The 14,101-nt window shown below is 37.2% G+C and overlaps 1 protein-coding gene across 1 annotated transcript in view; it reads left to right on the top strand.

Moving 5' to 3' along the window:
- Nucleotides 1–14,101, top strand: part of GPC6 (glypican 6) — a 791,687-nt gene that overhangs the window by 576,336 nt on the left and 201,250 nt on the right. The window contains exon 4 of the mRNA XM_059822469.1: nt 302–467. Coding sequence (XP_059678452.1) covers nt 302–467 — 166 coding nt within the window. The remainder of the gene's footprint in view (nt 1–301; nt 468–14,101) is intronic.

A 14,101-nucleotide genomic window follows, 5' to 3' on the forward strand; every position in this document is an offset into this window, starting at 1 on the left:
GTTTTTCCTTTGCTTTCCAGTAGACCTTGTGTGGGAGGGCTGGGGAGGCAAGCACTGCCATCAGTAGGGGAGTGTTGATCTTTGCATTCCTGAAAATTGCTGCTGGCTGTGCTAAATTAAGATAATTGGCAGGAATCGATTAGTCTCATAGGAGGGTGATATTAAGGGTTGAGCTCTTCTCACAAATTGCCCCTTCTGCACTTATTGCTTGAGAAGCATAATCTCAGCGATCCCGAAATTCACAGAACAGGAGATTGATTTCCTCCTTTTTCTTTTTCTTTCCCCCCCTTAAACTCTGCAGGTCAGTCCCACCCCAGGGTGCATCCGGGCGTTAATGAAGATGTTGTACTGCCCTTACTGCAGAGGACTTCCCACTGTGAAACCTTGCAACAACTATTGCCTCAATGTAATGAAGGGCTGCCTAGCAAATCAGGCTGATTTGGATACTGAGTGGAATCTGTTCATAGGTAAGAAGAGTTTAAATATTAGTGGAAGGAAATGCTGGTAACAGCAAACATCTGCAGAGTTTTGTGAGGTTAGAAGACACTGTTGGTCAATATTTGCAATGAAGCAACTGCAGATGCACCTCACTTTCTAATTGACCTTCCTGGCTTGCAGTAAGAAATTACTTCCCCCCTCCAAGCCAGCCACATTTTGTATTTCATATTTCAAAAGGTATGGTGTAGTGTTAAGGCTTCTGAGCTGAATTATTACATGATATGTGAAATGTTGAGAAAGCTTTGGTTGAGGACTTGATAACAAGGTTAACATGGCAGAAATAGTATGTATTACAACTGAAAACTAGGTTCGTGCAAGCTGAGAAGATAACAGCATTGTATAACATGCAGTCAACATAAATCACAACAGATGCTCTTCTTAATTCTGGTAGTATATAAGCAAAAAATCTTTAAAAGTTACACACACAAGAAATTATTTATTCCTTGCTCTTGAGTAAAATATGTTAATGTCCCCTTTTCAGTGTGCTGAATAGACAGTACCAAATATGCAATCAAAATGTTAGAATGAAGCATAGAATATATATTTAAGGAAAACTGCTATTACAGTTTTATTCACATAATTCTTCACTCAAGCAGACTAAGAAAAAGCAAGAAAGAAATCTCCTTTTAACAGCCATTCAGATATCTGGTAGCAAAAAAAACCCTCCCAGAAGAGTAACTTTTAACAAGAAATAAGAGCTTCAAGTTGCTTTTGATGATATACAGGGTAGGATGAGGAATTAGAAAAGGCTAATGATAATATAGAAAGAACAGAAACAGCTAGTTGCACCAGTCACTAATGAGCATCATAGCCTAGACTGGATTTCAGGAAAATAAAAGCAGCTGGAAAACATGGGATAAAGCTCTCTTTATTGCAACCAAAGAAAGGAAATGTTATTTTCTACCTCTGGAAAGCCAAAATACGAACAATCTCATTTTGCTTAATTTCAAACCCCACTGACCAATGTGACTTTGAGAATTTGACTCTGACTCATTCATGGATTTTCGCTTTACTCAGCACAGAGGTGATACAAGATGGATAGGGAGAAGAAAACAGTATGACGAATGAATCAGAGTATGAAAAGTGAAAAACAGCATTGAGTGTGCTATAAAAATAGCATAAGCCAAAAATGCAAACAACAGTAATAAACAAATGATGCAAATAAACGTGCCTTCTCAGTCCCTTGTACTGGTTAAAGGAGCTGACATCGGAAGCAGTCTGTATGGAGGGATACCCGTGGGATTACTGGTGTGAAAAGAAGAGTCAGTTCATCATCAGAAAGCTAAGTAGGATCTGATGGGAAAACAATGCTGACCTGTTAAAGACATTGTGTAAGCTACTTTCCCTTTGTCATTAAAGAGTAAGCAAGAGCTGAACTGTAGCTAATTCTGATCAAAGAAAATAATGTAGGCTTTTAGAAAAAAAACATTTTAATTAAAATAAATGACAGAGTTTTTATTACGGTAAGCACCTGTTCAAATCAAAAGCTGGAAGGTAAGATTACAGGTCTTAAGAGAAGATTTCCTTTTCTGGTGCTTCAAATTCAGTAAGAGTGCTGGGCAGGGTGAGGTATGTGTTGGAGAACGTGGAAATGCTTACAGATTCAGACTTTCAGAGTCTTTGATGCAAAGCCCTTGTCTTCATCAATGTCTTTCAGATTTTGATTTTTCCTGATTTCAGAAAAGAAAAAACTGCATGAAAGCTTGTGCATTATGTTAAAACATAGTGCTAATTTATTAAATACTATGTAATACATTGTGTGCTTCCTTAAAGGAAAGCAAGCTGCTATGCAATTATTCCTTCAGGTCAGAGATGACAGGGCAGTATAAAGTACAAATACATCAAGACATATTTCCTCTTTCTTCTACCTATACAACTTCCCCTCTACAACTTGATGGGGAAGGGAATAGAGAAGAAGAGACAGAGATTTTCTTGTGTTTGGAAAAGGTATTCTGTTTTATCCCATTTTTGAGGCCTCTGACAGCTTTGCTGAAGATGAGGGTCCTTAGTCCTTCCTTTATGAAAGATTGAAATGCGGCAAGTTGTCTCTGTCTCTGACAGCTGTCAGAAGCTTTCTAATAACACATGCAATTCCCTTAGTACTAAACACAACAAAACTTCTACTCACTGAATTAAAACAAACGGCAGCACTTTACAGCACCGCTGAGCTATGAAAGATTGGAAATTATGCATGAGCAGTTTTTATCCCTGTTCCGACACTAGGAACCATGCGCTAGGAAAAAAAAAAAAAAGATAATTTTGTGCACTAACAGTCTCTGCGTAGGCAGGAATCCCAAATGTTAGTGCATATTCATACAAAACAAGATAGTTTTGCTTAGCTCATAATCTGTGTACTGCAAGGTCGTTTTGGCAAAAGTCGGTACTAGGAGAAAACTCTCAGATGTGTTTGTCAGTAACTAAGCAAATACTGTAATTTGGACTGCATGTTCTGGTATTGTTCTGTAGTTACTGTAATTGTCCAGCAACACTCAAGATCTACAAGTGAGGAGGAGCAGAGGAAAGTAAATGGGCTCTCTGACAACAGGATGTGTTACATGTTCCATCTAGTTTATAAATATAAAAGTCAGGATTGAAATCACATTTATATAGCACTAATAAATCTTGCATCTACTTTCAAATCTAGGGAGAGAGGGACAGCTCCCCCTAAACATCTGGTGCTTTCCAAGATTTTATAGACTGTGAAAATTGGTAAGAGGTGAAACAGCTGCAGCAGCATGACACATGGTTTATTATATTTTTCCTATTTGTGTCACCTTAAGGTCTGTGTCCCTTTTGTGTAACGTTTCATTATAGGCTTTTTGTATTTTGTTGCCTTCATTATTGCACAATAAAAGCCAAATGTAACACATCCCATTCTAGCAGAATTCCTCCGAAACTCAGAATTTTGCCTGAGAAAGGAAGACAGTCTTTAATAATTATATTAAAATTATAAAACTATAATGAATAAATGCTTCTTCCAGATATCTCTATAAAATATTTAAGAGGTATTTAAAAGTAAACCAGCCACACTGACTTTGAAAATGTGTATTTTGACAAAGCTTGCTTCTGATTTTTTGCCTGTTTGTTACCGCTCATAATCTGCTTTGCACCAGTCTCAAGCAAAGTTAGCAAATGCAGGATAAAAAGAATGAGTAGAGGAACTGTACTGCTGAGGAAGGAGATTGCCTCAGGGGAGGAGCTGACTGATTCTGTGGAATGGGGAAAAGGGGATTTTCTCTGTCTCACGGCCCAACAGATATAGTCAAAATTATGCTTCTCTCCATGGAGCTATACCAATTAACAGCGATAAGGATCAGGGATCCCACTGTTCATTCTGCCATGGAAACACAGAAGAGATGGAGAAAGCTATTCCCACTTACAAAGATACAAACACCATCTATGTTAGGGAATTATATTCAATTTTAGCAATACTGTTACTCCTTTATCTCTAGCTACCCTGTATTTCAGTCCCTGTTTCTATCTTGAGATTCTTTGGCTTTCCCTAACATTAGCTTTCTCTACAATTGATCATTTATTTCCCTTTAACAGCTCTTTTTCTCAAGCAGGAGTGTCAGTCGAGGAACGAGCTCCCCTTAGTGGGCACCACACTTTCCCTTGGTGCCCTCATTCAGCTTCAGAATCAACACCCGCGAAAAGATTATTTCCATGAAAGCCAGTGCATCTCATTCTGACAACTGCCTTATCCACAGATTCAGGATGGCAAAGTGGCCATAACCCATTTGTTTTCTGCAGAATTTCTTTCCCAATTATCAGTGGAGTTAAATTTCTTCTGTCTTGAGACAAAAACGTAGATGATACTAAATCTGAATGTCAAGCAAGATTGTGAGCCAAATATGATAGTCCTTAAATAATTCAGAACAACAGAAGAGTAAAAATCCAGGTGGTTGCTTTAATCACAGCGATGACTGTACCTGGGCATTTTTTGTGGACATCTAAAGTAAATCATAAACGCTTTGTTGCTGTATTTAGTGACAAAGTGTACACTAGTGTAGTGCCTGTGTAGTAGTGTCATCCATGGATTGCAGCAAAGCAATCCATGCAGGTTTACCACTGCATGGCTATTTATAGCAGCAGAAATTACAAGTATTTTTTTTTTCCTAGAAATTATCCGACGGTAAATCAGACACACCTTGACCTTACTCCCATGTTTTAATAGGTGGGAGATTGTGGAAAACACTTCAGAAGTTGTGCAGTAACAGAGATGTGTAAATGACTGTGATTCTGACAGCTCAGGGTTGCATCCCTGTCTGTGAAAAGGAGCCAAGGGGCTCCTGCACTACTTCATGTCCACAGCCATCATTCTGCTCAGGCTGGAGACCAAGTGGCTTTGCTAGCAGTGTATTCAATATTTGACAAGCTCTGTAGTGTAGCAAGGCAGATCAGCATGTGGTGTGTTCACACTGTAGTATTTAAGGCCATCAAAGCTGGCATCCAGGTTCAGAGAGCCAGAGCCACCTCTTACTGCCACCACCCTGCTAGACTTCAGCCACAGGAGAAAACTGTATCTGCAAGGCTTCAGCAAAAGTTTCTCCTTCCAGTCTTGAAGTTATTTCACTTACTGTCGTTACAGCAGCTCTGCATTACTAATAAACTTTCTCATTATCGTGCTTTAAGAATCCCTCTTTTTTCTTCCCATCAGTATGACTCAGACACTTACCATAGGAGACCTCTTGAGGTAGAGCATACCATGCAGTCTCACTTATAGCAACTCAATCATTTTAAGTAAAATTCCCCATCAAAACCTTAACTACTTACTCCTAATGAAAGCTTTAGAGTGATGAAAATATGCAATCAGTTTTATTTGCTTATTACAAAAGCCCTCAGGACTATGGGTTTTCTCTGTTCTGTGTGCAAGCACAAGAATAAACATTTGCCTTTAAATTCTTCAAGAGACCACCCAGATTTGTCTTTTTTTAATGGCTTATTACAAGAATAACTGTGCTCTTCAGGACTCACTTTGGTTCCTGGAAAAATCAGTCTATAATTGTAACAGTAATCATTTACAATTTTCTTGTTCCTGTGTGTACAGCTACTGTAAATAAACACAGCCATAGCTGTGTAGGCAATTACATATTAGTTTCATGAAAACAGGGAACCTCTGAAGTGTATTGAGATAGCATTCAAAACAGAGTGGGGATTTTGTCCCTTCCTTCTCTGAATTGTACAGCATCTGTCACTTCTGTTTACCCTTACACACTACAGACCGAAGGCTGGCAATCTGTTGTAACTCTCATTAAGCAAAAGTCTTGCTGCTGCTTGATCATGGCGAGTAAGAGCCAAAAATGGGAATTTTAGCAACCTTGGTTACCCAGCACTTGAATTTCTTCCCTCTGCCACCCTCCTCCTTAATCATTATATGAAAGTATGCTGTGGTATTTATTGTATGCTAGCAGGTCGAAAGCAGTCTGGAGAAAAAATAAGTTATATTATTTTCTCCATGGAGAAGCATTGCAGAAGGTTCCTGCAGTCCTGGGATGCCATTACTCCAAATTCAGAGTTTCTGGTAGAAATTAATGAATTTTGGTTTGATGAGCATAGAATGGGTACTTGAATGCAAACACTAAAATTTCATGATGTGCAGCTTGTGCTGATATGAAAACTGATAGCATTCCCAGTTAAGGCAGCCCAAAAATCAAAACCTGTATATAAAGCCTTATTTTCAGTTAGTGTCAGCTTCGCAGACATTTAATTGTTCTGGCTAAAATCATCCTTTCTTGCTTTCTTCCTGAATAAAATGCATCATGACATCTCTAGTGAAACCATCTTTGCCACCCACCAGAATGAGAACAGGGAAAATTATCTTAACCTGACACTTTTCATCTTTTCTACCCATTTCTTAGAGAAACTTCAGTGCCTCCAGAGTTTGGAGAAGTAATATTTTCTTTAAGTCTCTTGTCTGTACAGATTATAGTAGCTATTATTATACACCAATGTCCATTCCCTTAGTTGAAGTGGCAGGGTTTGGTGGATGGCTCTAAGAGTTGTGGAGCCCCACCCTGATTGTATATGAAAAAATGGAATCTGTAGTTTAGAATTATTTTTCCTGCTTTAGCTTCTGCTTCCCAAAAGCAAGGGAAAATGAGTCCTCTCTTGTGTGATACAACTACAAATTCAGTTGCTCAAAAGTTGAGAACAACCAGATTTGCAGATGTAAATCTAATGTGGTTTATTAAAAAAAACTTTAGTGTGCTTCAAGCCCACCAATCTCCACAATGCATACTTAGCCTATGCAAAGGAATTTGCAGTGCTATTAAAAAAACAGACATCATAAAATAATCATGTCAGTTCAGGAAAAACATATGTAGCTGAACAAATGAAAAGTGAATTCAACTTGATGATACCTAATTAAAAGATTACAGTATTATCATTTTTAACTTCTCTAATATGCAGTAGCCTCCATGAGCTCATATTTTACCCTCGTTTTCCAGAAATAGTAGAATTGCTGCCTACAATTTAAATAGGATACCAAAAACTGATGGTTTAGTCAGAGTATATAGGAAGACCCCTGAAATAAAGGGAACATCACCATTCAGTGAGGTAAATAATGTGTGGAAGAGGGGAACTGTATTTGCTCTTTCCCTACTGTTTCTCTTCCCTCAGAAGTATGAAGGCTACACAACCTGGACATGTAATTCCTCAGGTGGTAATGAATTCAGCCTGAGAAAAGCTCTGTGAAGTTGTGGGACTGCCAGCAGCACGCAAATAGCACCAGCACTTGCCTGCTGCTTAAACTCTACTTACCCCGCTAAATCTCTGTGCCTCCCCCCCAGGGCAATACAGTTTCTTGCAAGCAGCTCACAGCACCCGTTGCCCTGTATGTTTGCTTTAGGATGTGTCACTGAAGAAGGAGGTTCCCTTCTGTGGGACTATGGGGATCTTCTGCTCCAGTTACTGCCTCAAGAGGTCTGGGACTCATCTGGCCTGATCTTGCCGTTCAGTGACACCATTGGCAGCTCATTACTGGGAGGATGAATCCTGGAAGGATGCTAATGGCTTCGCTCAGGGTGACTCTTGAAAACTGCAGCTCCTGAAGAGGGCTGCGGATTTCTGAAGGTGCAGATGCTTAGCTGAACGATAGCAGCAAACTTCTTGGGCTCCTGAGCTTTGACATGACTTGTGGAAATGAAGTATGGTGATTAACTATGCTGGTTTTGTTAAGGATCGTAAAATATTAGTGCATGTGAAACACATCACCCATCATCAAGTCATGTGACAGTTACAAATACAGGATCAAATTCAGCAACTCTATAATTCTGCCTTTGCCATCTGTACACAATACTCTTGAACAGTATGATTTCTGCATTTGCGGAAAAAAGCTTCTTAAAACTTGAAGAGGTATGAAAGCCACATACTCAGCACTTTCACCAGGCACAACAGAGCCCTAAGTTGACTGCAGTATTTAGATGCTACAGCAACTTTTGAAAATAACAAGGCTGATCAGCATTGTCAAAAAAGTTTAAAAGATTTTATAATGAAACCATTGGACCCAAAGGATGACTTTTTAGTTCCATTTTCATTCCTCATCTCCAACTCCTTCACATCATTTTACATCAAAGTGAAATGACTAGCTAGTACACACAAGCACAGTTTGGAAGTTGCATAGAATAGCAAATTTACATTCAGGGAAAGTGCTGGGGAAGCTGTTTGCCACTGCCCTTCAAAATGCTGTGAATGAACACAGGGATGTTACATGAGACAACCCTAGAAGCAGGAGAATATGTTAATTATTTATTGCTCTAACACTGCATGAATCAAGCATTGTTATTTTGTACTTTTCCAAGTCCATAGCTATGCTCTCTCAAGGGACTTCTTGCTTCCAGGAGTGCAGTAAACAGTACTGTTCTTTCTGTCCTAGGTTACCACGTATATTAACACCTCAAAAGAGTTTTCTCTTCAGTGGAGGAATTGATCTCTCAATTAATTATGCTTATGTAGGGCTGAATGTCTGTTCACCTGTAGGGGCATCCCTCAGGCACTTCACTGTGCTGATCTCCCTGTTTCACAGGCCAGGGACCCACTGGAAAATATTGTGCCTCTTACCTGTTCTGCTTTCCTTTCTGGTTTGGAGGGTTGGGGTCACCCGGTCTCTCTGGCATATGAAATAAGGGTGTGAAAGGAGCACACACCCAGACTCCAGAATTTGGCCATGCTCTTACAGTTCAGTTACCTGAAAGAGTTACTTCAGTGCGGTTCTTTTTTCAAAGAGTACAAACCCAAATAAAGAACATGTGACTTTTTTCATTTTTCCCAAGCAGAAATAAAAATAAGCCCACCTTAAGAAAAGTTTGGTTAACCTTTAAAGCGCATTATTTTGAACAATGTAAAGAGATTTCTTTCAAATGTTGCAAGCAGGAGGGGTTAAATATCAATTTAAATGGTTTGAACTTGCTACTTTGGCTGTATTTAATTGAGGCAATGCTGTATTACACGAGGAAGCGTGTGAAAATTATGTTATCTCTATAAACATATCTTCAGTTACATCATCATTTGGCTTGGTCAGTATTGATAAACTTCAGATGATCTGAATTTTATGTTTTGCAGACAGTCCTGTTTTTAAGGGAAAACATAATGATGGAATAATTTGAATTTTGCCCAGACGAGTACTGAAGGTTATGTTTCAACTTCTATCTCTGTGTCTATTTTTCTGCATTTTATTTCTGCTTGTATTCAGCTGTATTTAAGACCATACATCTGAGAAAAGTATTTTGTTGCACTGTGACACCATTTTATACTTTTAAAATATTTTGTCTTGGAATCTGCATCTATTTTAGAAAACTGCATAAATAAGAATCAGTTTTCATACACTGAAAATAGAACTTGAAACTATGTAATATTTTAAGTTATCTGTTCTTTCTGATAGATTGATTTACCAACTATTTCAGATTCTCTAAACTTCATATTAGAAACAAATGTCAGTTTATGTTCAGGTAAATGTAATGGAGAGATGCATGTAACTCAGAGCAAATTTGTTCTACAGCAAGAAAGGTCCCTACTTTACTATCAAAACACTTGGTTATATCTGAAAATACTTTCCTGAGGTTATTATGCAATATCAATAAAAGGTGATAGGTGCAAATCCCTTACCACAATGATGTCAAAGCAAAATTGACATTGATTTGCTTTGTATTATAATTTTGAGTCATTGCCTGATGAAGGCTAATCTGTTTATGATAATGTCTTAGGTAGTATATTCTCTTTTTACAGTCATGTCCTATGACCTTAAAAGGAAACTGCACATATTTCTTTTTGAAATACAGAAACAAAGCTGTGTTGGCAACCAGTCTTAATTTCTCCTTACAAATAAATCCTAGTGCTGTACATGAACAATATGAAAAAAAAAAAAAAAAAAAATTGGCTTGTAAATAATGTGCCAAATTCCATTAATGAGACGGTTGGGGTTTCTTAGTATCATTTCCTTATGCTTTTTTAGTCCTTGAATTTCAGAACAAGTTTCAATTTGATGTTTCTTGAAGAATAAAAACTCAACCCAAAACTCAGTAAAAGAATTCAAATATGTAAACAATCTCAGTCTAAGTCACTAGATTTTCTTTACTTTTTAACTGCTTATGCAGGTCTTTTTTGAGCCATACATAAATGACCCCATATTGCCAAAAGCTCCAAACCTTATTAACAATATGGCAAAACCTACTCTAATATATAATTTTTATGGATTTTATATTAAGTACATATGTTCCTTAAAGTAAACGAAACATTCTCTTTTTTCCTAACAAAGCCACAGAGGTATACAAGGGCACAGATTACACTCAGTCAACATTGTCATTTCAGAAAGACTTTTTAAGGATAAGCCGATAGAAAAAGGTGAAAAGTGGTTGACTGAGCTATAAATTTCTCATGCCTTGGCAAAGAAACTATGATAAAGATCCCTCCCTACCCAGTACCCCAAATCAGTGCCAGATGTAGTGGAGCAAAAACTTAAAACCATTAGAAAGATCAGAATTTTAGAAAAACAGAAGATTCAGGAAATAATTTCTTTCTGCTAAAGGTCCTATGGATTCCTTTTTTGCAATATGTCAACCCTCTGTTTCTTCTTGTAAAGAAATTTTTTTTAGATGCAGGAATTACTGGGAAAAACAAAGATTTGTCCTCCTTTCTCTCTGCCTTACTAACAGAAAGTCTTACCGTTTCTATAGTCAAGAGAAGTAGTTTGGCCCAGAGTGCTATGTCAGAGCTTGTATGGCCAAAATTCATTGAGCATTTTTGCAGCACTGAAATCTAAAAGTGTTCTGATGCATTTGGGAGAGTCCGATGTGTTTAGAAGGTAATATGAAGGTAATATGAAAAACTCAGCTCTTATATTCCTTATTTCTCTGTGTTACTCAGTGTCACCTGCCCTGTAACATGACGTTCAACATCCCTTAATGTCATTTATATTGCAATTTAACCTATGGGAGTTTAAACTCTCATGACATTTATTTTTCATTTAGCCACCGGAAGCATATACTGAACTTTCCATGTCAGTAGGAACTCACCTTCATAATATCACGCTTCAATTTGCAGCAGCAGTAAAGAGCCTTTCTATCTGTCTTGTCTTGTTAACTCTTAAAATACAGATAACTATGTAGGAAAAAATAGCAGCTTGAAAAATAAAGAATGTAGTTTTGGTTCCACTGGATATTTGTTGCTGACCTCAAAAGAGAATCCAATTTTTCAACCAAGCTTTGCGTCTCACTGTGGTGTTGTGAAATGAGATGAAGGTAGTCTTCGCTTTCAGTGTGCAGGTTACAACAGCATCTTGCACTTAGCTCAACTGTAGGATGAGATGAAAAACATCACTAAACCGAATGATGTACCATAGTAAATGGACAGAGCCAAAAAGGCAAGAAGTTATCCTGAGCATGAGCCAGTAAAACACAGAGCACTCACAAGTTGCTAAATTGAATTTCATAGATGAAATGATACAGAAAGTCTTCCAGTAGATTTGACTCTTCTAATAAAACATGTAGGAACATACCCACTGGCATTTAATTATACTTCAGCATCTTTATTTTAACACATTGGTTAAAGGAAGCTGATAAACAGGATATAGACTGTCTCTACTATAGGAACGTAAGAGTGACAGTTCTGGCACACATAGCTAGAGTTTGTGATTTGTGTTTCATTTATACACTCAAAAGAAGGGGTTTATGTATTTCTTATGACAAACTAAAAATGAAACCATGAATATTTTGTTAGTTGAAACTTTGCTGGTATCTGCATTGCTGGAAACATACTCCAAATCAGGTTCTCCTCTTTGTACTGCACTTACTCTTTGGTTAGCTTTTCATACCAGTTAGAAAATGAAATGGTTGTGTTTCCCTTCTACTTTATCCCAGGAGATTTTCTGTCAGGAAAACCTTTCTGTGGGAGGCATGAGAGATGACTGCTCCAAGCTACGCTGATGGCTAAAAACACATTTTAGTAATACGGAAATCTCCTATCCCAGATATTAATGACTGACATTCTCATTTTAGCACATTGACTGCACTCAGATAAATCACTTCTAAATTATTAGACAGTTCTGAGTCCTTTCATAATATTTATCTTGACTGCCTTCTCCATATATGATTAATATATTCTTACAGTATCTTTCAATCTTTTATTGATATAAGTGCATATTATATTTGGTTTGTACAAATGCAGCTGCCATAAAAATACATATACAACCTAACTGTCTGACTGATGCGTGTTTTGAGGAGTGTCTATATAAATTAATATTTTAAAAATTACAAGGAAGCAAAACTATGGTAATGGTATGTTAGCACCTTTTTAAGAAGCCTCTGACAGTTCAGTTGTGATCAAACTTTTCTATAAAAGTTTAATAAAAGTATAATAAATTACTCAGGTTGAAAGCAAGAGGGACAGCCTGGCAGAACTTTAGCTGATGCAAATCATTTACTAATGGAAATATAGCAGTGAGCAATACATGAAGATCTAATTCCACTAATATTGAAAGATCTAATTCCACTGATATTGAATGTATCTCTAAAAAAATAACTCCAAAATGAATTCATTTTGTCAAGTTATTTGTTACTGACAGGTGAGGAAAGCAAGTACTTACTTTTCTTTCTGTGAAAGCACGTACAAGCTCCCCAGCCCCCATTCAGTTCAGGAAGAGAAAAGTCTCTTAATTCTAAAAATTGGTGAGATTTGTCTCCCCTTACAAAAAGGAATTCGATAGGTTGAATATCTAGTTATATAGGTCATGAATTCAAAAGCAGAGCTGCTGCATAAAGTCCGATAGGTAGGGTAATGTTAGTCTTATATAATGTTTCAAGTTGGATTTGTATTTGCTTGAAATCTGGCAATATTAAACACAAGCATAAGCCCAGATAGAGTTTACATGAAGATACTTCTGTTCCAATCTGCCTTGTTGCTATTGTCCAAGCACAACCGTCTACAAGGCACAACCTCTAGACAGCTACTCTTTACAGGGAAAGAAACCATCAAGTAATAAGAACTTGCACTTTTTGAAGAATAAATAGTCTCAGAGGGAAACAACAGGTTACAAATAGCTTTTTCAGAAGTACAGGATACTGAATTACAATTTTCTTCTCATTTCATGCTCATCTCATTTGGCCTAAATGGTGATATAGGTCCAAATTGTGTGAAGTTTTGTGACTTGATTGTATTCTGTAAGTGACAAAAATGCAGTCCTTTTCAGACGATGCCAGTATACATAGTTTCATTGTTGTTGTTTGGGGGGTTTTTCCCAGTTGTGCTCACCTCTTAGTTTTTTAGTATACCATATAAATATGCACAGGAGTCTCGTACTATAGCTTAATCAACGCTGTAGGAAATGTGTTTCTACTAGCCACAATTCTTTACTTATTTTTCTAAAAGCATTCTATTTTGTTGTAGGTTTCACCTCTGTGAACTTCTGAAACAAACGTTTAAACTGAATAACGTTGGTTTTGCTATGGATGAAAATAATAAGCATTCATGAAGAAAGATAATATCTTTTTTCATTTTTAACTTGGTCACAAAATCTATGTGTTATCTGAAGTCTTTTTTGTTCAAATTTTTGAATGTTTGTCCATAAATATACACGAAGTTTGAGAGATCTGGGAATACCGTACAAAGTAAATAGTTCCACCTAAAATCAGTCTTCATTTATCTCATGTGATGTTTTAGTATTCCAGCTCAGTTTTTTTGCAGATGTTACCATAACATCTTTTTCTTGGAAAATCTGCCTCTCAATATATCCTACACATATGTGCTAAACTGTTGTAAAAGAGATGAAAGACACTCAGATCTCTGATTTACTGTGTTTCAAGAGCGGATTTTTTGAGGGGAGGAGGGTAGATTTTCTGGATTTTTTCCCTCCAGTTCAGAGTAGAGCTCAGGGCAGACTGCAAGACCTTCAGGCATAAAAGTATTATTCCAACCATTGAAAATCCCTAATGCGAACATGAAAAAAATAATTAGCTTTTCCTGCAGACCAAATTGCTTTTCAATACTTGAAAAAATATACTCTTTAAAGTAAAAAGTAAAAATGGTATCGAAGTAGTAGTTAGTGGATGTGCACTCTCTGCTTTTCATTACTTTTTACTGAAATTCTATTGAAATTAATAGAATAAATAGC

The sequence above is a fragment of the Gavia stellata genome, chromosome 1 (genome assembly GCF_030936135.1).
Source record: "Gavia stellata isolate bGavSte3 chromosome 1, bGavSte3.hap2, whole genome shotgun sequence".
NCBI lineage: Eukaryota > Metazoa > Chordata > Aves > Gaviiformes > Gaviidae > Gavia > Gavia stellata.